Source organism: Pygoscelis adeliae, unplaced genomic scaffold, assembly GCF_000699105.1.
Source record: "Pygoscelis adeliae isolate BGI_AS28 unplaced genomic scaffold, ASM69910v1 Scaffold202, whole genome shotgun sequence".
In the NCBI taxonomy this organism is placed as follows: Eukaryota; Metazoa; Chordata; class Aves; order Sphenisciformes; family Spheniscidae; genus Pygoscelis; species Pygoscelis adeliae.
In genome coordinates this window covers 2194848-2215455 of record NW_008824544.1, presented here as the reverse complement: position 1 = coordinate 2215455, position 20608 = coordinate 2194848, and the positions used below count along the sequence as shown (strand labels likewise).

Below are 20608 nucleotides of genomic sequence, written 5' to 3'. Positions count from 1 at the left end.
GGACCGCCGAAGGAAGAAACCGAGCAGAAGTAAGCCCTCGAAAACAGGCCACGTTCATGAGAACTAGTGAAACAGCAGACCAGCCTGGGGCTGGAAAAGAGATAGTTTCTTAAATGCACTTCCCTTTGGCTTTACTAGCGAGAAGTTACATGTTCCTTGTCAACACAGAAGACTAAAAAAAATGGATCAACTTAACAGTACAATCTTGGAGTTAAAAAAAAACAAACAAACCAAGAAACCAGAAGAATGACACTGAAAAGAATTTCCCAGGTAGGAGGTAGTGTCATCCTTCAGGCTAGCCTCTAGAAACTGGTTTGGCCTCTACAAAATATGGTTCTAAAACGTGGCATGATCCCTGCAGCATGCCTTCCAGCCTGCAAGCTTGATGTGAAAGCACTGCTTCTCCGGGCGAGAGAAACAGTGGTGCCTGAAGCCTTCAGGAGCCATCCCGCAAGGTGCCCCTCCTAGGAATCCTGCTTTAACAACTCATGCGTTGAGAAGAGCACCAACAGCTGCAACAGATTTCATTCCTGTCCCATAGGAAAAGAAATGAGAAAATCCACAACACTCTGCTGTAGAAATGGCTCATTCCCAGGCACGGGGAAGCATTTATTCAACCAAAAAGCACTAACACTTCTGTGGAAACAGAAACTGTTTCCACACATGCACCATCCCAGGGAACTGTCTAGTGCAGGTAAGCAACGTGACACAAGGTATTTTATAGCCACCTCACCAATCTGCCCCCTGGACTGGATACTTTTTTTTTTTAACGTTAAAGAGATGTTTTGTAGAAAATACTACAAGAGAACAAGAAGTACATAGAGTAACAGGCATCACCTCTCATCTTTAGGTATTCCCCTACATGAAAAAATTGCTTCGTTACAGAACTTGTTCCATTCTTTTTTCCCATTTTGGAGAACTTAAAGTCTTAAGGGTCTGGCTTTTGTTCTTCTTCATAGGAGGAGGCACCAAACATGACTGACAGCAGGAGTAGTCCGTCCGTCGGAAACTTAGATGAATGTGTTGGTAAGGATGTCTTCCTGCTGCTGGTGGTGTAGGGTTCCAATGCCAACTGCTGGGGCTGGTAAAGGAGGTCTACTCACAAGACGGAGCTGAAATTTGAGTCAGGAGGAAATGATTAATGAAGCACAAGCATAGGATCGCATCCTGAGGTCCTCTGATGCCATGGTGATGTCTACTGTCAGATACTGGGCAGTCCCAGCTGGAAGTAATGCAGGAAGTTATCCTCCATCTCCCAAAGCCCATGGCTCCAAGAACATTACAGTGCCTGATCTGTCAGAACAAACAGCAGCTTTGGATTCTCCTCCTACTCACTTCAAGCTTGTTGTTTCCCACCTGGGATCTTTCATCATCCTGTCTACTTAGACTAAACACCTGGTAAAAGCAAGCTCCAGTCCTGCTCATCACCACTAAATGGTGCTATAAAGAGCACGTAGCTTAAATTAGAACACACATTTGGCTTAGGCATCAGGACTAGGTTTTTTGTGTAAGCATCACAGAATTTTGCATTCAAGGAGAACTTCAAACTTCATTTTAAAGACTAAAACACCATGGGGACATCTTACCTTAACCCCAAGCTGCTTTTCAAACCGTGGTGACACAAAGGACCATGGGCCCATGTTCTGTGGTTCCTCCTGACTCCAGATGAAGACTAAAGGAAGGATAAGGGTACATTGCAAATGCATATATTTATCCTTTCAGCAGCTCAAGAAAAACAGTTTTTTCTTTTGTAGCACCTCTGCCTTTTTTGTCTTGGCATTATCTTTGAAATGAAGGCTTGCCAGATTGAATTCCCTTGCAGGTCACAGCTTGCTGAAGTCAAACCAAAAGTATGTCCACCATTAGGGTACACTGTGGCTATATTCTGCTTTTCTACTGCCATTTTCAAAAGCTACTTAAAGGACTGAACTGCAAAGACCAATGCAAAAAATGCCCCAAAATCACTCTGATTTTTAGTAGAGCTTTATGGAAGCTAACAATAGCAGAGAGACAATTTTTTTTAGCACAAGTGGTAAACGTTTGTATTATCCCACTCCAGAAACTCCAGATGTATGGGGGGGGAGAGCAAAGAGGAAAAAGCCACTACCACTCTTCATCCTAAAAGACAGGCAACGGATTTAGTTCAGTACTTCAAAGAGTCTAGAAACACAAAGGTAAAAATCTGGCTGACCTTTCGCACGGCTGTATTTGCTCAACTCTTGCTGTAGAGCTTCCAGGGGGAAAGGACACAGTTCTTCCAGTCTCAGAATAGCTGTGTTGTGCTGTTTCTCTCCTAGTGTCTCTCTTTGCTTCACCAAAGCATAGTAATGCTTACCAGAACAGAGCACCACTAGGGTGACACTAAAGAAAAATAGGAATGTTTTCAAGTTTAGTGTTTTACAGAAACTCTATGCAGAGCCGTTTCACGCTTTCAACAAAAACAACCACCCAAACTTTAAAGACAACTTTATGAAGCTAAATTGCTACCCTAGACCATCTTTTCTCTTCTGTGCCTTCCCTTCCCTTCCACTCCCCACCAACAGTTGGCAAACTAACCTTTGGGCACAGTATGCCAGAGCCCAGAGGTCCTGTTTCTTCAGTAATCCTGGGAAAGTTACCTTACAATGGGATTCATCTCTCTTAGCTTTAACTACCTAAAAATTAAACACCTCCTTGAAGCTAGTCATCTATGCGCTCTCCGTAGAGAATAAACCAGAGAGGGAGAGAAGTACCTCCAGAGGACAACGCTCTCCCATGCCAAAGAGGAACTGCCTGCCGGAGATAGGCAATACCCTCCAGCAATCAGAGAGGTCTTGGCTGCCTAACCTTACTGGACAAAGGCAAGGAGACAAACCTCACCCTTTGTGTCTCACCATCCCACTCAAAAAAACCCAAGATGCTAAGATACTTCCAGCCTTTTGATTGTGGGTGAGGATGCAAACATCAGGGATGCTGTCAGACTCGGGGACTACTGGGACGAGGACCAGATAAGAACCTTAGGAGGGAAAAAATGAAGGCCAGAATTGCCCATTGTGAACGGGATTCTCTATAATATCTGAAGGGAGGCAGATATACACACACAATTTATCATTGCCCTAACTTCACCTCATCGGCTCAGGTATTCCAACACCAGAACAAAAATTCTGCATCTCTTCACGTAACAGCTGCTCCCAGTGACTGTTAGCTAACGGGCATGGCACAGAATAGCGCCCATCAGATTAGTAACTATGGTCACAACCTCCCTGTGGGGGCAAGAGCTGAAAGCCTGAACACTTTAATATTATGCAGACAGATACGGTAACTACCAAAAAGTAAGCAGAAGAAAAGGAGAGAAACAAGTAAAACCAAGTCACCCACCATAAAACAATATTTTCCCCCCAAAGTCACCTCTTTCATATCACCTCAAACTCGAGCTGTTAGGTAGGAGAAAGGGACAGGACATCCTTTCTGTGCTTTTCCTCTAAGAAAGTAGAGCTACCTTTTAGGATCTACCAAGGAGTCACCAATGACAGGCTTGAATGTTGTCCTTGGAGCCATTTCTTCAAAACTTGATACAGCAGCCTACATGGGGGAGAGTTGGAAGTTACCAAAACTCGCTGCCTTTTCCCTCAAGCCAGAGTTGGGGAGAGGACACCAAGACAGGGTTTTGGTAAGTACAAAAGACACAACTTTCCCTCTCCCTCCCATTCCCACTCCCGCAGAGGAAAGGCAGGATGGTAAGATTCCCAAGAACACCACCAGACCTAGAATCAACCCGACTTCTAGCTCACCTCCACCTAGCTTTAATCCTCAACCTATCCTGTCCCAAACAGGAAAAACCCCATTGATTTGACCCCAAAACAGAGGAGAACACAGAGGAAGAACAAAGAGAAAGGGGAAGAGAACAATAAGAGGAGGAAGAAGAGGAGAAAAAAAAAAAAAAAAAAAAGGAAGAGAAAGTTTTCAGCTTACAGGGAGCCTGAGTAACACTTTGGGAGAAGCAACAATGAGAGGTTTCCTGAAGTTTCGGACCATTTGCCGCCGGAGTAAATGGAAATACTGTGCTGGGGTGGTCGGATGCACAATTGACATGTTCACCTGGTCCCCATCGACTCCCTCTTCTGAGCTGTCACACATCTATAGAAGGGGAGCACAGGCAATACCTTGTCAAGAAGCAAGCAGTGAGCCAAATATGCACGAGAGAATCCAGGCACGTAAGGCACTCTGACTAGTATAGGAATAGAAGAGCATATATCCCAATTCAGACATTGATTGCAAGGGAAGAACAACTTCAAAGAAGAAATGGCTTTAGCGTTTAACTGGCAAGATTATATCTGAACTGCCTCCTTCTAGCACATTGTGATGAAGGCATGACAGTTTTTCTAACGGTCTAGAGGTCATGAATTCTTCATCAGAGTGGCAGCATCCCTCTAAACATGCTGCAAACCCCTCCTTAAGCCATTACTCGGATGAAGAGGCTTTCATTTACTTACTACAGTCACAAGGGCACAACAGTGGATTTTTTTTTTTTGTGAAAATGTGCCACTGATTTACTAACTGATATTTAATAGCGTCCAACATTCTGTTTGTATGATCTGTGCCTAGTGGACAGATCTGTGAGGGGTTCGCTCAAGAGGGTGGCTGCCTGTCTCTGATGCCAACCCCCAAAATGTTTTCTATAAGAAGTGCTCTCTAGAGGTCTACTATTTGCAATTCAGCAATTCTGTCTTGCTGCTGGACTCATTCTGTGGTACAGTGACATTGCTGAGGAGCAGCAATCAGAAAAAAGAGAGCAGGCAGTACTGAAGCACGTCCCACTAAGGCCGTCTGCAGAGGGCACAGGGCCTCTGCAAACACTATGCAAATCTCATGTCAGGAAATTTCATGTTACCACACACCCACTTGGGCAGGTGACTGAGATGCAACAGGAACAGCAGGCGTTTATTACAAGGTTCAGTCAGAGTCTTGCACCAGAGCTGTTGCGGCAGCATTTAAACCAAAACTCCTTCCTCACCACTTCTAGACCCACACCTTCTCATCACAGTACCCTTTCTTCCTCCACTTTCAGCCCAGGCTGTTCCTATCTCATCATGATGGTATGATCCTGGTATGTCTCCAGCTTCTGATGTCACTAGCAGGTACACCAGGAATGGGGCGTTTTGTGGCAAGACTCCCAGAGCATTGATTGCCAGTGCTGTGATGGAGGAATACGTGAATCTGAGAGGTGTGGCGGGGTACCTGTAAGAATCGTTCCATCCGGCAGGACGAGTGCTCAGGGCCTGCACCATCGTAGCCATGGGGAAGAAGAATTACTATCCCACTCTGCAGAAGCCATTTGGCCTCACCTAGAAACACACAACGAGGAGGAAGGAAAGAATGATTCCCACAGAACATAAAGCCGCAAAATACATACTACTTTGCACAAACTACTCTGGAAAAAAGAATAGCTAATTTCCACATCATTAAATACAAGCCTGAAACATGCTGCTGGCATTTTGCCATGAGATTCACAACAGTGAAACAGCACACATAAGATGATCTGAAGTTTCTGAAATTAGCTTGTAACTTTGGGCTTCCAGAAGACTTAAGCCTCCATGTGGAGCATGGGACACGGTGAAGATTTTAAAACTGAGTCTAAAACATCACCACAGTGTGCAAGAATCCTCTTAATGTACTCCTGACTAACAGCGGTCCTCAAACGTACCTCTCCAGTAAGAAAACCCCTAACCATAATTCACTGTTTTCTGCATACCTTGTCATTTGGTCCTCTGCAGGTGTGACCCAGGCAGCATCCTGTGAGCCGGTCCTAGCTAACACAGCAGCGCTAGCCACCAGCTAGTTCCCCTGGGCTCCATCAAACCTCCTGCGCTACTTAAGGGATTACAGTCAAATCCAGAAGGTAATTCATCCCAGCCTCAAATACATGTTGAAGATGGGTGGGATAAGAGGGCCTCTGAATTTCCATCTATGATTATAGAGGGAGTGCAGAGGCCTAACTGAGGCTAGATGCCAAAACTCTGGAAGCTTACATACAAGGAATCCCACTCTAGAAATCCATCTTAGCATTTTCTCAGCATGTTCCAGCTCAAAGAGGTCTTTTTGCAATACCTGAGCACTCAGAAAACATGCTGGAGTCAAACATAGAGGTTGGTTGTAAGGCGTTGTTGTGGGGTTTTTTGTTTGTTTGTTTTAAATAATCACTATTTTCCTTCTGTATTGCTTCAGGAATTTTTCAGATGCCTCATGAAAGAAAGGTACAGCCTAAAAGGCTATCAACTATATATAAACACAGTAAAATAAATAGCCGGGGGGAAAGAAAGGCCATTAATATAATCAACTGTCCTTTCGGAATGACTGTCTTCTGCCAAGGATGGGGTGTCTTTCATTTTAGATGGATTGTCTTCAGAGAAAAACTGCATAGAAGTCAGGACCACACAGGCATGCTCACAAGACTTCTTGAGAAACAGAATTCTTTTCTCAACACGATGCCCTTTTACTTTAAAGATGAAGGATTTTTTAAAAATACACTTACTGCAAATGATTCATTTTTAAAGATATTAGCTCCTTGCACACTCACCTCCAGAGATGAAAGTGTCAAATATTATCTGGGCTCCATTAAAGAAGTCTCCAAATTGAGCTTCCCAAATTGGCAGTAACTTAGGGCTCTCAATACTCATTCCATATTCAAAACCAAGCACAGCTTCTTCAGACAAGGGACTGTTACTCACCTAACAAAAGGAAAGTGTTGGGAGGGGTGGGTGAGGAAGAAGACAACCCAGGGTTAAGAACCTTTGGAACCAGGCACATCAGTGCTAGGCACACTGAGGACATGCACTCCTAAAGGCAAGTGATGGTCACCTCTTTTTTTTTCATTTGAATGAAGACACTGAGGGGAAAAGAATACTAGCTGATCTCTCAGGGAAAAGCAAAACCCCTTTTTAAATTTGTAAAGAGGGTAACTGCAAAGAATGGGGGTGCCCCGACAGTTTTTATGTCTCTCTATCTGGCGTCTGCCAGGCTAGCTAAATACGTCTCAGCAGCTTTGAAATACGCATTCTGTTTCAGCACAACTTGAAGAAGGTTGTCTTGTGGACCACAGAACCTACCTCTAGGAAACCTTTCTGATCTGCGGACATATGATTCAGAGGAATGTAGGTATCATCCGTCTCTTGGCAAACCAACATTGCGTGTCGTTGGCTGAAGGTTCCTCTGCCAACATCTTGTCCACTTAGTCTGATATTAAACCCTTGCCAAGCAATAAATGAAACACTGGGTTAGTAAGTCATGTAGGAAGAAAACATGCAAGACAACCACTCCCCACTCCTAAAACATTTCTCTCAGTAAGTCTCTTCTTGGATTTCCCCTCATCAGCAACATCAAATCTGAGATGGAATTCTTAACCAGTAGCAGCTCCAACTCACAAGCACAGAGATGCTCAGACATTTCTCGTTTCTCCTCTCTGCAGCCAAGAATTATTTTGTGGGAAGTGGTTCAATTTACTGAAGCAAACTGCAAAATATGTGCATTCTGTATCATATCTAAATGGAGATATGAATTCAGGCTAGAGAGGAGGGAAAAGAAATTGTAGCATGAAACACGCTCTAAAAGGTAAGTGTATGGGAGGCCCTGGTGACGTCAGCTGCATTGCTCATGTGCTTAGCGCTAAGCACCAACTGTTTTGGGTGGTGGAAGGGGGCAACAATTTTTTGAAGACATTTAGTAATCTACAAATATTAGTGCCATACAGGATTCATATTTACCTTCTCTTAGTACCATGCAAATGCAAATTGTCAAATTTATACGTCTTATCAACCTCTGGACTTAGAAACACCTGAAGAGTCTAATGTTATACTTTATCGCCATCAAAGCAAAAACATTTTATTGTCTGCTGTCTGGTTGCCTCTTACCTTGGCTCAGCAGGGAACCAAACGCTAAAGTTTCGGCTGTTGCCCAGTCCAGCTTTTTTCCTTCCTCCATTTTTTGAACTCTTGACTAAACAAGCAAACAACAAAGAAAAGTTACCATTTTGCCTTTTTCCATCTGTCAGCTCTTTTGGTGGCACAGATCAATATCAGAAGCTAGGAAAAAAAAAACCAGCAGCATGGAGAGAAATGCTATATTCCTGCAGCCAGCTTAGGTTGGTTTGGAATACAGAGTCTTATTTCAGCACATCCTGAAGAAGGTTGCCCTGCAGAGCACAGAACCATGGATGACCCACATGGTCACTTACCAGTCAACAAACTGTGGATTGACAAATTAGATCTTAGTCTAAAAATATTAAAAATCTCAGCACAGCACAGAGAGTGCTCTTGACAGACTTTTGGTCTGCCTGGTTAGCAGTGATGAAGGACACCAGGTGTAAGTATTTCAGTCTCCAGAATTCTCCCCTGTTCCGGCCTGCAGAACTGTGGACAAATGATCACGCCCAGCTGTGGTGTTCTTGCTTTGGGCTGGGAAGGCAAGAACATCTGTCTTCTGAAATACTCAACTCGTGGCCTCTCTATGGCTGCCAACTAGACACCTGCGCGTGGCCATCATTCATCAAAGGGAACCATTCACAAACCCAAACCAATCCAATTACTGCACACAAACTTATGAGCTATCAAAAACTGACTGTCCAACTTGGCCACGTGTGTATGCTTAGGTTTATATATATATAAAACTTATATATATACATATATGTAAAAAACTATATATATATATATAAAAACACTCACTTTTGCCTTTAGAAACTGTGTACACTATTACCAAGTTCCTGATTCATTCTCTCACAAAGTACTCATTGTAGTCATAAAGTATATAAATTATGGTAATTTATCATAATAGTTTCTATTATTGTAAGAACAAACTGTATTTTCTGTAAGCTTTTTTCTTCATTGCAACAAAATATCGTTGAAATAACAAAATCAAGTATGTGGTCAGATTTGGGGGAGAGGACATGTCTTTCTTCAAAACTGGAGGAAAAATGGCATAATCTCAGCCTCGAAAAAGAGAGCGAGCTGTTTTTCCTAGAGAATACTATGCTATTCTCTACCTGGCAGCCTTGCTGTGCTTAGAGTTTTTCCCGTAAAGGGTCACATCTTTAAGCAATGGGACTAGGAGCATCATTACACCCTACTGACCTGTGCGTAGGTCTTCAGAAGATGGCTGTGCATCTGGAGTTCTTCAGGCACCTCTACAGACTTGACTCCAATAAACTGCAGAAGTGGTACAGGCATACCTGTGTCCCAAGTGGTGATTTTGGCAGAAGGCTCAACGAAGCCTTTCCAGTGAGCCTGCAGGTTGGTAGGAGGTGGACTATACAAAGTCATGTTGGCAAGATGATCATTCAGTTTAGAGTAGTATGTCGTCTTTATCTCAGATACTTCAACCTCAGTCATGAGCCCAGCAGCTATTAGGTGTTCTGCATATGTGTCTGGGATACTCTTACGGGATCTGTCAGGGAAGGAATCAAACCCCATAGACATTAAGCATGAAAACAGTGCCACTGCACAACAAGGAAACACCATCTTACTACAGTCAGGTACCATGGAAAACTAAAATAAATGATGTCCTGGTGCACTATACTCATGTGCATCAAGTCTGCTTTCCTGGCATTTCCATAACGGTAACAATTCTCTTGGATATGTGCTTTACAGTCCTTTATTTAAAAAAAAAAAAAAGTGCCTATAGTTGGCAGTTGCAGGTAAAAGCAAGTCAAAAAAAACCTCCCAGTTAGACTGACTCTGTGCCATCATGCATATTTTCTTCAGACAAATTGGCAATAGGATTTCAGTATTAGCTGAGAATCAAGCCATCCATTCCATAAATGTTTCACCTAAAATACCAGAATTCATTGGGCAGTAAATTTTTCTGTGTATTTTTCTTTGGGGATGGAATCTGAATACATTTAAATGCACATAAAGATGAGACCCCATTGGAACCAGCAGGATCAGGCAAAGAGACAAATGTCATAGTGGCTTCCTGCCCATTCTCCCACATTATCTGCGCTTCTCTCTGGCACACGGAAGACAGCTTTCCCTTCTGATTACTAGCCAGCATCAATTTGAAATCCAAGGGCTATGTGCAAGATTGCTCTCCGAGAGGCATCAAGCCGCATATTCAAGAACCAACACTAGTGGTCACCTTCCTTAACACATCATTATCAGACTGACACCTTAGTCAAGGGCTGCTGGCAGCGTAGCTACACTTACATAAAGACTTGTCGGTATGGCAAAGGATATTCATTATACAGAGACTTCTACTACACTCGCAGGCAATACGGAGTTGGTGTAGACACAAGTACATTTTGGGTTCCTCCATCAGGTGTGTTACCCTTACCTGATGATTTTGTACATGCTGGGGTTGGTGAAGAATGGCTCGTCAAGTTCATTGTGGCCCCACTGCCTGTAGCACAGCAAGTCTACTATGACATCCCTGCGGAACTGGCGTTGGTACTCAACAGCCAGTCGTGTGGCACGGACAACTTCTTCAGGATCATCCCCATTCACATGGATAACGGCACATCCAACAATTTTACCTGCCCAGGGATTCAAAACATAACAGTAATCACACTCAATCCCTTCCAAAGAAAGCGGACACACACCTACTCTGCTGAAAACTACAGACAACTCATGTGAAGTGTATTTAACAAAAACAAATCTACAAAAGATGCTCTTTGTGATGAGAGCTGGGATAAGGAGTAGGAGTCTTCCCTGAGAGGAAGGGCAATTAGCCCAACCTGTTGTATTTGTCACAGTTTGAGCACAACTTATTTACCAGCACTGAATTCCCAGAGGACTTTCTATACACAGTTCCTACATCTTCTTAATCTGGATGGAAGTCGCCGGGGAATGGGAGAGAACTATTTGATCGCTTCTCTTTCAAACAAAAACTGAGTTTTGTTCCCTTCTTATCCTAAGCTATCACTACTATGAATTCATACAGGCCAGAAACAATCTTCCCCCTTGTTAGCAGTCATTCTATCCATTGCTCCTCCAAGCAGAAAGGTGAACATTGCAAAATTCAAACGTCTCAACACCCTCTCCTGTATGACAATTTGGCTGCAAATCTTCCCAGCAACAGAGTGCTCCTCTGGTACTTTATCTGCCCAAATTCTGGGAAATTAAGATGCTTCAGCCATTCCTGACCCACATCAAGTTTCCCTCCCTAGCAAAATCCTGAAGCTCAAATGGGTAACACCACCCTCCTCATTGACCAGGTAAGAAGAAGGGAAAACTAAGGATGCAGGAAAAAAAAAAACAAAACCAGAAAAACCCACAACACAAAACCAGCCCAGGGAAGAGTAGTAATAACATATGCTATCTACCTTATTAGATTTAATGAATCTACCTGTTTGGTTTGATGAAACCATAAGACAAACACAAACACTTGATGTTAAGTCTTAAAAACATACATTAGTATATTTTTAATTCTAGGAGACATACACAAGGGAACTAACTACTGTCTCTGATCTTGCTGATTATGATACATCTGTTTATCACTAAGAAAGACCAGTCCAAAACAAAAGACTTCTAGTCTAAGCTTAGAAATAGCATGAGACTCATCTTGCAATTAGAAGCTCAACAAATTCACCTGATAACAAACAAAACAGAAAAATGAGGGAGTATCTGACTTACAAATCTTGCTCAGAAAACACACTGGAATTATTTTTATTAAATTTAACAAGATGTATTTATAATACATCTATTATACACTCCATCACAACACATTTTTAAAAGCTGTCAATGACATGGCAGAAATTAAATGAGTTACAGACCTCACAGTAATCTTGCAAATATTTCATAACATCCTGTAAAAACATGACTAGTTTTTCCCTTGATATTTAGTCTTTGCCATAAAGCAGACGGGGGAGGGCATATTTTTAGCATCTGAATTTTTGCTAGTAGGAGGTAATAATCAATAATAATTTCAATTTCTACTCTATCGTGAAAATGGAGATATATTAATCTAACTCCCTAGAGCTGATAGCCACTTGCTATAAAAAGCCCATAGCCTAGCATGTATTCACACTGGAGTTACAAATCCTTTCTGACACAACAGGCAATCTTCTGATTCAGCTACACATACCAATATCACTACAGTACAGAGATGATCTTCCTCGCTCTGGAGGAGTGGTATAGCCCAGCTGGTTATTAACAATCAAATGGATGCTCCCACCAACTCTGAAATGTGGTAGATTAGAGAGGGTCAGTGTTTCAGGAACAATCCCTTGCCCAGAGAAAGCAGCATCACCATGAACCTACATTAGAGAATAAGATAGAAAAGTCTCATTAGAAAAGACTGGAGGAACAGCAGAAATCAAAACCGTAACTCATTAAGCAAGACTTTTTAAATTGAGTAGGTAGCACAGATACAGTTTCAGCCAGATTCACTTCTTAACCCCTTTCAGACTACCGTTTTCGTGATTTGAGAGTTTATATAGTCTTATCACTAACACGAGGTCATAGCAGCCAACATCTGTACATGACTGCCTGATGCAATCCCTACTTGGAACGGACCTATAATATCTTAAAATTGACCCACCAGTGTATAGGTGCCTGCAAGTATCACGGCTATAGCAAAGCTGCAGCAGTCAGTAGCAAATCACTGCCCACTGAACAAAAGGAAGCCAGTCACCACAGCATTTGCTACACGCTTTGCTGAAAGTTAAATGCTGGTGAACTGGGATTTATGCCTACTGCCACCTTACCAAATAGAGACAAGAACAGACATGACAGAAAAAAAAGCGGAAAAGGAACTGAATGGAAGCATATAAAAGTAAATAAAAGCTTTTGGAAGGAAATAAAACCTAAGTTCTTAGTTACATTTCAAAACTGCAAATAAATGTTGCAAATAAAAAAAGTTTGGAAGGGGAGGGGAGACTACTGTGGCATTCAACCCAGGTTTCCAAAAAGGCTAGAGATACTAGAATGAGTATCATCTAGCATTTCAATGTTTTGAAACTAGAGATAGTTCTCCATTGATTAATCTGATCACAGCTTCCTCAGAATGCAGATTTGACCCTTTGCAGATCAAGGTCACTATGCAGATTGATGTAGTTTATTATTAAAACCAGATGACAGTTCTACTTTCTAGTTATGGGATAATGGTTTCAAGCCTTAAGAGACTTTTGGAGGTGCAAGTACACCTGGAAGAGAGTAGAGGTGTAATCAACCAGTGAAACAGCAGCATTGGGTTCTATACAGTTCTAATACAGAGACTTTTTTTAAAAGGCATCACAGAAAACCAAAGTTAACTACTGCAAGAGAGAGCCAAGACAGCATCCCCACTCTACCCCTCACCATGCTACGCTTGTTGTTGAAGTGTTGGGTTTTCACTTTTCCCTTCTGGTTTCTTCTGCTGCCTAAGAAGGCTATGTATCTCAGTGATACCATTTGAGTGAAGACCCTAGAACGTCTGAAAGAACTTTATGGCCTTCAGTACATCCCAAAGCACTAAAGCCTACAGACAGTGTGACTATCCAACTACACAAGACTCTTCATATGCATCTCAACCCCAGAAGATTCAATTCCTGTGGGGCAGGTAGGATTTTACTCATTCTAGCAGAAAACATGCTAGCACATGTTTTTTCTGGGCAGCATTAGCAAAGAACATAAAAGGAAGGTCACCATCAAGTTTAATTCATCAAACAGTGACCCTGACAGCCAAACGTCAAATGTGAAATTTATTTCAGGGAGACCTTATTCTCAAATTTCAGTTCAAATCGCAAACGCCAGTAGTTGCCTGATGTCCAGGAAATGGAGTTCAGATATGTGAGAAGGTGAAAAATAAGCCACTCTTCAGCAGACATGGACAATTAAACATTGCAGAAACATCCATAGTAGCTAACCAAGTTTTAGAGCCTTCATACATTACGAACACACTGAAGCTCCAGAAAAGAAGATCTTCAGACCTTGGACAACTAGGCTCACCACTGACATTGGCACCTTAGGTGATCTTTACTATTTTTACCCTCAAGCTCTAGCACTCAGGCTAGTGGAAGAACAGAACAAATGCCAGAGTAAACCTCAATTCAGAGTTTCTACACTTACACTTCTGGAGAAAAAGCACTATGAAAACAGAAAGCCCAAAGAGAAACTTCCAAACCAAGATTCTGAAAGAGGAGGTGTCTGCTTTCATCTCCTTCTTGATTGAATGAGAGCAGTTAACAGTCACAACGGTAAAAATTTGCCTTTTTTTTTTTTAATCTAACTCTTGGACCTCTTAAAGACACAATCACGAGTACTGATATTCATGTTACATGAAACATTTTCTTTCTTTTCGGAATACTTTGAGTCAGTTTACTAAGACAGAGGTGGCTAGCTTGGAGTTCCCCACTATGCAACCCTCCCTACCACTCACCTCTTCAAAAAATGAAAAGTTAAATTTTTCTTGCATAGGGAGGGTCCATTTATCCTGAAGAATCTTTGTTTAAAGAGTCATAATAGTTTCATTACTACATGGTAAAGATCTAACATTATGAGACAGACAGAATCTAAGAAGCAATAATATCTTATCGAAATAACTGACATAACTACGCTGAAAGATGTTGCATCAGGCAACAAACTTTTCTTCCTGCACTTGCATGCCTTTTTTTAAATAAAAAAATTAGAGCAATAAGAACCTCAACTTGCCTCCAGTTTTCTCAATATTTCATATTCTACTTTCTGCTTTTTCTCAGTATCCACATCCTTCCAGAAGGAAGCAAAACATTTATTTAACTGACATACGTTATCACTTCTACCTGTAACTTCCTCCACGTTTATTATCCTCACAGGAGAACAGTTCTGCCACAACCCATTTTTACTCCCGGCTTTAAAAATGCTTGAGAGATTGACTCACTTGTATTTCCAAGTCAAATACAATGCAAGAAAAGAAAATTTATTAAGGAACTATTTAGGACTGCCTCCACAGCTATAAAAGAGTTCAAGGAGTAAAACCCAATTCCAGCAGGCTTTCTTTAACAGTACCATGATAAAATGACAAAATTCTAAATCTTCCTGTATATTTTGCAACCTTGTTGATAGCTCTTCTCCAAACCCATTTAATTTAAAAGAAGGCCAACAGTGGTGATTTAAATGCAAAAGTGGTCTGTGAGGACAGGCACACATGGCTCTCAATGCAGAGTATTATTAAAATAAAGGACGGTATCAGAATCAGTTCTTCAGACATCTTAGAATTGGAATTGTTTAAATGCCAGTATCATCACGTACGTCACCTGGAAATCTTCCTTTCCCTCCTCCTCTTCCATAAAGAGGATCCCAGTTCTTGATATTCTACATTAATTCACTTTTGTTTGGTATTTCTATATACGCCATTTCTGTTCACATGCTAGTCCAGGAAGTCTTACAAAGATCAGTTACAAATTGTGAGCAAAATACCTGCAGGCAAATAACTTTGTCTCCAGGCTGTGCGGAGCTCTCTGGGGAGTAATCTCCATCGAGCAGAGTCTGTTGCCTTCCTCGTGTCTTGCCCACGGCCACTGGATTGATTGCTTCTAAGTGTGAGGGGTTAGGTAGCAAGGTGACATGCACGGGCCTGTGTGAACCGAAGTCGAGATCTACAGAGGATGTCAGGTGGGAGAGAACATCCCCGATGGCTGCCGAATTCTCTGGAAACTCACTCAAACCACGCATCTTACGGAACATGAGCTGCATGGAAACAGATTTGGTTAAAACCCCTTTCCAATTCATTGACACACTGAAAGAAAAACATTTACAGAACTGTATGCTCTCCTACTCCTGTAAGTACAAGGATGCTTCTGGTAACAGCACATAAACCCCTTCATCAGAGTTGTCTTTAACAGTCTCCTGCAAAGATCTGGCTGAGGTGCTGACAGAAGGGGAATACACTCTCACACAGATAACTTTTTTATTGCTTCAGCATTCGCAACACAACAAACTTCTAGGTTTTTATTTCATTGCAAATAAATTAGGCACGCAGCAACTGTCAATGAGATTGTAAGTCTCCTACCTCAGGTGGAAGCTGAAGTAAACCTGTGAGAAGATTAAGTCTTCCGCGATGGGGCATTCCGAGAATGATATCCGTCACACCACTGTACGCACACATCTTGAATAGCTCATAGAAGAAACCCATCATGCTCTCTGCTCCTTCACCACCATACCGCTTCACTGTGGCAAACTTCGTGGCTAAGAAGTGATCAAACTCCTATTAAAAACAGGAGAACTTCAACATTAGGCTATTTTAAGCAGCAGTCTTCTCTTTATAAAATTGAAATATAATATATGTTTGTACCTTTAAGGCATACAGACCTAAGGATACCCCTTGAAAATCTCAGCTCATTCTCCACCCACACAGTCTGAGACCAGAAGCTATGATGACTACAAGAAATCAGCTCTTACCTCCTCTTAAGCAGGAAAACATTGGATTGAGGACCCAACTGTCTCTAACATGGAAGGAGATGCGTGAAGAAATATAACACCAGAGCGATTTACAAATACCTTGATAGTTTACCTATTTTAGGTGGAAATTAAGGAATGGTGTTCTTTTACAGTACAAACCTTAACCATCCTGAGATGCAAAGTGCTAGAGAAGCACAGCGCTTCACTTTGATTACTATTAGACCCAGTCCTTAGTACATAGGTAGAAGAATGCTTGAGGGAAGGAAACTAAATTAATCTATATTTACTTCATTTTCCTCTCACTCCTCCCACTTCACTCCATTCACCTACTCCTAGACAGCTCTCACAAGTGACAAAGTTCTGGAAGCACTGGAAGTGTCTGTTGTGTTTTGCAACTGAAGACTGAAAATAAACAAAGCCTGTAACTGAGAAGGGAAGACTGAGCCACAGCCAAAGATCTGAGCCAACTGCTGAACACCTTCTCGTTAAGCAACATTGAGTTCCAAGGAATAATGTATACAAAACTAATCACACATAGAAACAGGTTTTTTCCTGTCAAATTCTACACTCTTGAGTACAGTTCTGGTCATACTGAAGTCAACAGGGGATTTATCAGGGTCCTGATTTCACCCTCCTGTGTCACTGTCAAATTTCTTTAACTGCCAAAGAGGCAAGAAAAATATGAAATGTGCCGTATACTTCTGTTTAGTCATTGGTAAATATTACATTTAACAATCCTTCCACTTGCAAAACTGGAAACAGGGACAACTTCTCAGATCCTGCTCTTCTACCTTTCCATCCTTCTGGACAACACAGGGAGAAAAGGGAAAAAAAAAAAAAATTTTCACAGTACAAAAGTATTGGAATAAATTTTCTCTGTACATTCTGCAAGTACATAAATCTTTCATTTCCTTACAGAATGCATGGAACAAAGGTTCCTTTGCTTAAAAGCAGCAAATTTGCCAGTGCTATGTGGCTAACACCTCAGTCTAACTCTGTTTTGTTCTCCCAAAACCTTGAGAGACATCATACTTTAAAGCTAGTAAAACAGATCAGCATGAGAGTGAAAGGAAAACACAGAACAGCTACACCAAAGCACAACATTTCATAGAGCTCTGCCCAACCTTGCATTCCCATCAGCAACATTTAATATAAGCTATCAGATCATTAGCCTAAGAGAATCTCACTTTTGAAGACTGATTACTCACGGATTTGTAGGGTCACTATTTGTGTCTCCAGACGTTAAAGAATGTATGTTACAAGAATATATATATTACACACAATATATATTCTAATTAGTTCTAAAAGCCTTTTGAGTTTGGAACTGGCTGGAAATCTTTTCCTAGAAATAATTTCCAAAGTAATCAATGCAAACTGAAAGGTATCGCTATTTGTTTCAATAATAGCTGCTAAGTAAATTCAGCAACAACCTCCAGTGAGATTCCTGCATTTGCGTATTGCACTTTTTCAGGCAAAACCTTGTACTTCTTCCTCTTGCACACTGTCAAAGCCTTTCAGGACGGCGATTGTTCTTTTTCTGCATGAATAATGTCTGGAGCAGCGAAGGGTTCACGACAGACTCCACGACTCTATTACAATCCAATAGTAGTGAACAAGGTACCTGGGACTCCAACATCAGTTTGCACAAGTGCTTTTTCTCTTCAGGGGTAAATGCTTCTTGTTTTAGCTCTTCAAACCTTTTAGCAAACCATTCTCTCTCCTCCAAAGTTGGAAGCTGGCTTGTTTCTATGGAAATATGCCCACAATATATATGGTCAAGGTAAGCCAACACATCCTCTAGGGAAGCCTCTTCTTTTCCCATGTTTAGAAGCCCTGGTGGGAAATAAATATTATCAGCCACTTTGGGAGACGAGGGGGAAGCACTAAGACCTAAACGGTTGTCTTGCAATTACAGTAACATTTCGAGTGTACAAATTAATGTCGTCTTCCTTTCTTCCATTTAAAAACAAAACTCAAGAAATTATTTTATAAGCACACTTCAGTGTTATTAATATGAGGGTCTCATGCTTATTTGTAAGGTGCTCAAAATGCCTTTCTGAAAGAGTTTACCATGAACGAAAGGAAGTCACTGTTTTTGTGACTCAGTATAGCACTCGGTATCTTGTGGCTCAGAGAGATGAGCTCCAATCCCAGCTGCATCCCAGGTAAATAAGCACCTGTTTTACAGGTGGAGAAAATAAAGCACAGAGAAGGCCTTCCTTTGTTCAAGGCCACAGCGAGAGTCTGAGAGATCCAAGAAAAGACAAGTCTTGACTTCTGCCCCAGTGCTCTCGCAGCTTCACCACAGTGTTAAGTATTACGCTAAATCATAGGATGTTACAGGAACACAAGAAATTAATGTATAACCTCAGTAATTTTAAGACCAAGTAAAAATTTTGATGGTTTCCGAAGATGCTAGAAGGTAGCCACTCATTACACAATGATTTCTGCAACAAACATATAAGTAGGCTGAAGTTAACAATTTTCCGTCCAACAGTTCATTACTGATTGAACCACCACTCGATATTTTGCTGTTCCTCAGCGGACACAGCCTCTTAATAAATCACCCGTGAAGACAATTTGCTGTGATAAGGCTGCAGGCTTACCTGTAGTAATGAGAGGCCCTTGAAGAACTTCAGCCAACTCTTGGATTTCGGGTACCATGTTCATAACAGCTTGGCCAGCAAACAGTGGGTTTATTTTGGCTGCTTTGTGGCCATGTTCAGCATATGCAGTTATTAAACGAGCAAGAGCATGGTCAACTAAAAACAAAAAGAAAGCAGAACAGTATCACACACCTACTCACATTTAATCCATTTACAGCACCAACACAGGAGTATTCTGTCCATTGATAATCATCAAGGTTCTGGCTGGAATGACATTTTTTCTAAGCAGTTGTTTTCACCTTACCACCTCACAACAGCTCCCATCATCAAACTGCTAAATCTGCTCACCCATCAAATTTTCAAGCAACTATACTCGTGATTTCCCCCACGGCTCCCCTCATAGTTAGGCGCCTGTAAACATACGCAAAGCTACTTCATTTTGCTTCAAATCTCTTTACAACAGGTACGTCCAACTCGAGAATGGCACGGTACCAGTGTGCAAAGTCTTATTTCCTCAGCCAACCCGAATCACACCACTTGGACTTCCCTGCTCCTTGCTGGAATGACAGAAGGAGAGGGTCTTAACGATAATTCAGGTCCTACGACTTCAAAAAAAGTCTGTGTCTGCAGGAGCCACCAGCCAACAGCATGTGCACATGCTGAGCCAGACATACTAAAAATTCAAATATGTGACCATGATGCAACATTTTGCATCAAGATCAAAAAATTATCGACATAAGCAAAACTTGACCAGCTGGAAGGTCATGCACACAACATTACTGTCGTTGAGCACATGCCACAGACCAGGTCGATAAACCGTAAACCAATAAAATACATTGCAAGCAGAATCTGCTACAAATTAATTATATGAACCAGTTTATAATGTATTTCTAATGTGGGGTTTTTTTCACCCCGATAAAGGCTCAGCACTGACAGCATTCAGGTCTTCCAAAACAATGCAATTTCTGAGACCATTTCACAAAGTTATTACTCCGACATTCGTATTTCCATTGCCGGCACTCTGCTCCAGCTATTACGCTCACACAGTCAGCCCATTCAAACAGGTCCTTTTCTCTAACGGGTTCTACAACAGAAGAACATAACCCTAACGTCTCCCACAACACTCTCAGTAAGAAACCCACTAAAAGCAATTTTTAAAATGTAACATAAAAATATATTAAAGCTTTCCTTGCTTAACAAGGAGGCTACTTAGTGACGGGACTTGGTGTCCAGCAGCTAACAAACTGGTTTCATGCCTGCTTCTGCACAACGGGCTTAATTCCTACCGGAGTCTCCTGAGGTGCTAATGCAGGGATGACACTCCCATCCCAGAGAGTTTGCTGCTTGAAATTATTTTTCTGCACTGTAAAACTGAGCTAAAAGCATCACAGATATTGCTGCGGCAGTTATCTGTACTTAGCTAGTTCAAGCACAATAATATAGAAAAGAAAAATCACAGGCGCATGGCACAGGTGCTTTTATGAGCAGTAAAACACTACAAGAGCACATTACCGAAGTAACTTCAGCCACTCAGCCACTTCAGCCCGTGGAGCTGGGCAAGCCATCGGCAAGGCTCCCAGGGAACCAAAGCGAACGACTTCTCGGAGCGGATCTGCACCGCCCCCAGCCCTCCGCTGAGCAGAGAGGGCAGGCCCTGCCTTACGGCAGGCGAAAACCCGC

The 20608-nt window shown here is 41.8% G+C and overlaps 1 protein-coding gene across 1 annotated transcript in view; it reads right to left on the bottom strand.

The window, feature by feature from the left end:
* Window positions 1–575: 575 nt before the first annotated feature.
* DHTKD1 (dehydrogenase E1 and transketolase domain containing 1) overlaps window positions 576–20608 on the bottom strand; it is a 22385-nt gene continuing 2352 nt past the window's right edge. Inside the window, exons 2-18 of the mRNA XM_009321771.1 lie at window positions 19920–20012; window positions 18929–19084; window positions 17944–18155; window positions 15934–16128; window positions 15342–15611; window positions 12049–12220; window positions 10300–10498; window positions 9102–9414; window positions 7887–7971; window positions 7086–7225; window positions 6557–6707; window positions 5218–5324; window positions 3952–4116; window positions 3479–3561; window positions 2192–2361; window positions 1587–1672; window positions 576–1112 (exon numbers count right to left, since the gene is read on the bottom strand). Of these exons, the coding sequence (XP_009320046.1) occupies window positions 1011–1112; window positions 1587–1672; window positions 2192–2361; window positions 3479–3561; window positions 3952–4116; window positions 5218–5324; window positions 6557–6707; window positions 7086–7225; window positions 7887–7971; window positions 9102–9414; window positions 10300–10498; window positions 12049–12220; window positions 15342–15611; window positions 15934–16128; window positions 17944–18155; window positions 18929–19084; window positions 19920–20012 (2699 nt within the window). The 3' untranslated portion in view covers window positions 576–1010. The remainder of the gene's footprint in view (window positions 1113–1586; window positions 1673–2191; window positions 2362–3478; window positions 3562–3951; window positions 4117–5217; window positions 5325–6556; window positions 6708–7085; window positions 7226–7886; window positions 7972–9101; window positions 9415–10299; window positions 10499–12048; window positions 12221–15341; window positions 15612–15933; window positions 16129–17943; window positions 18156–18928; window positions 19085–19919; window positions 20013–20608) is intronic.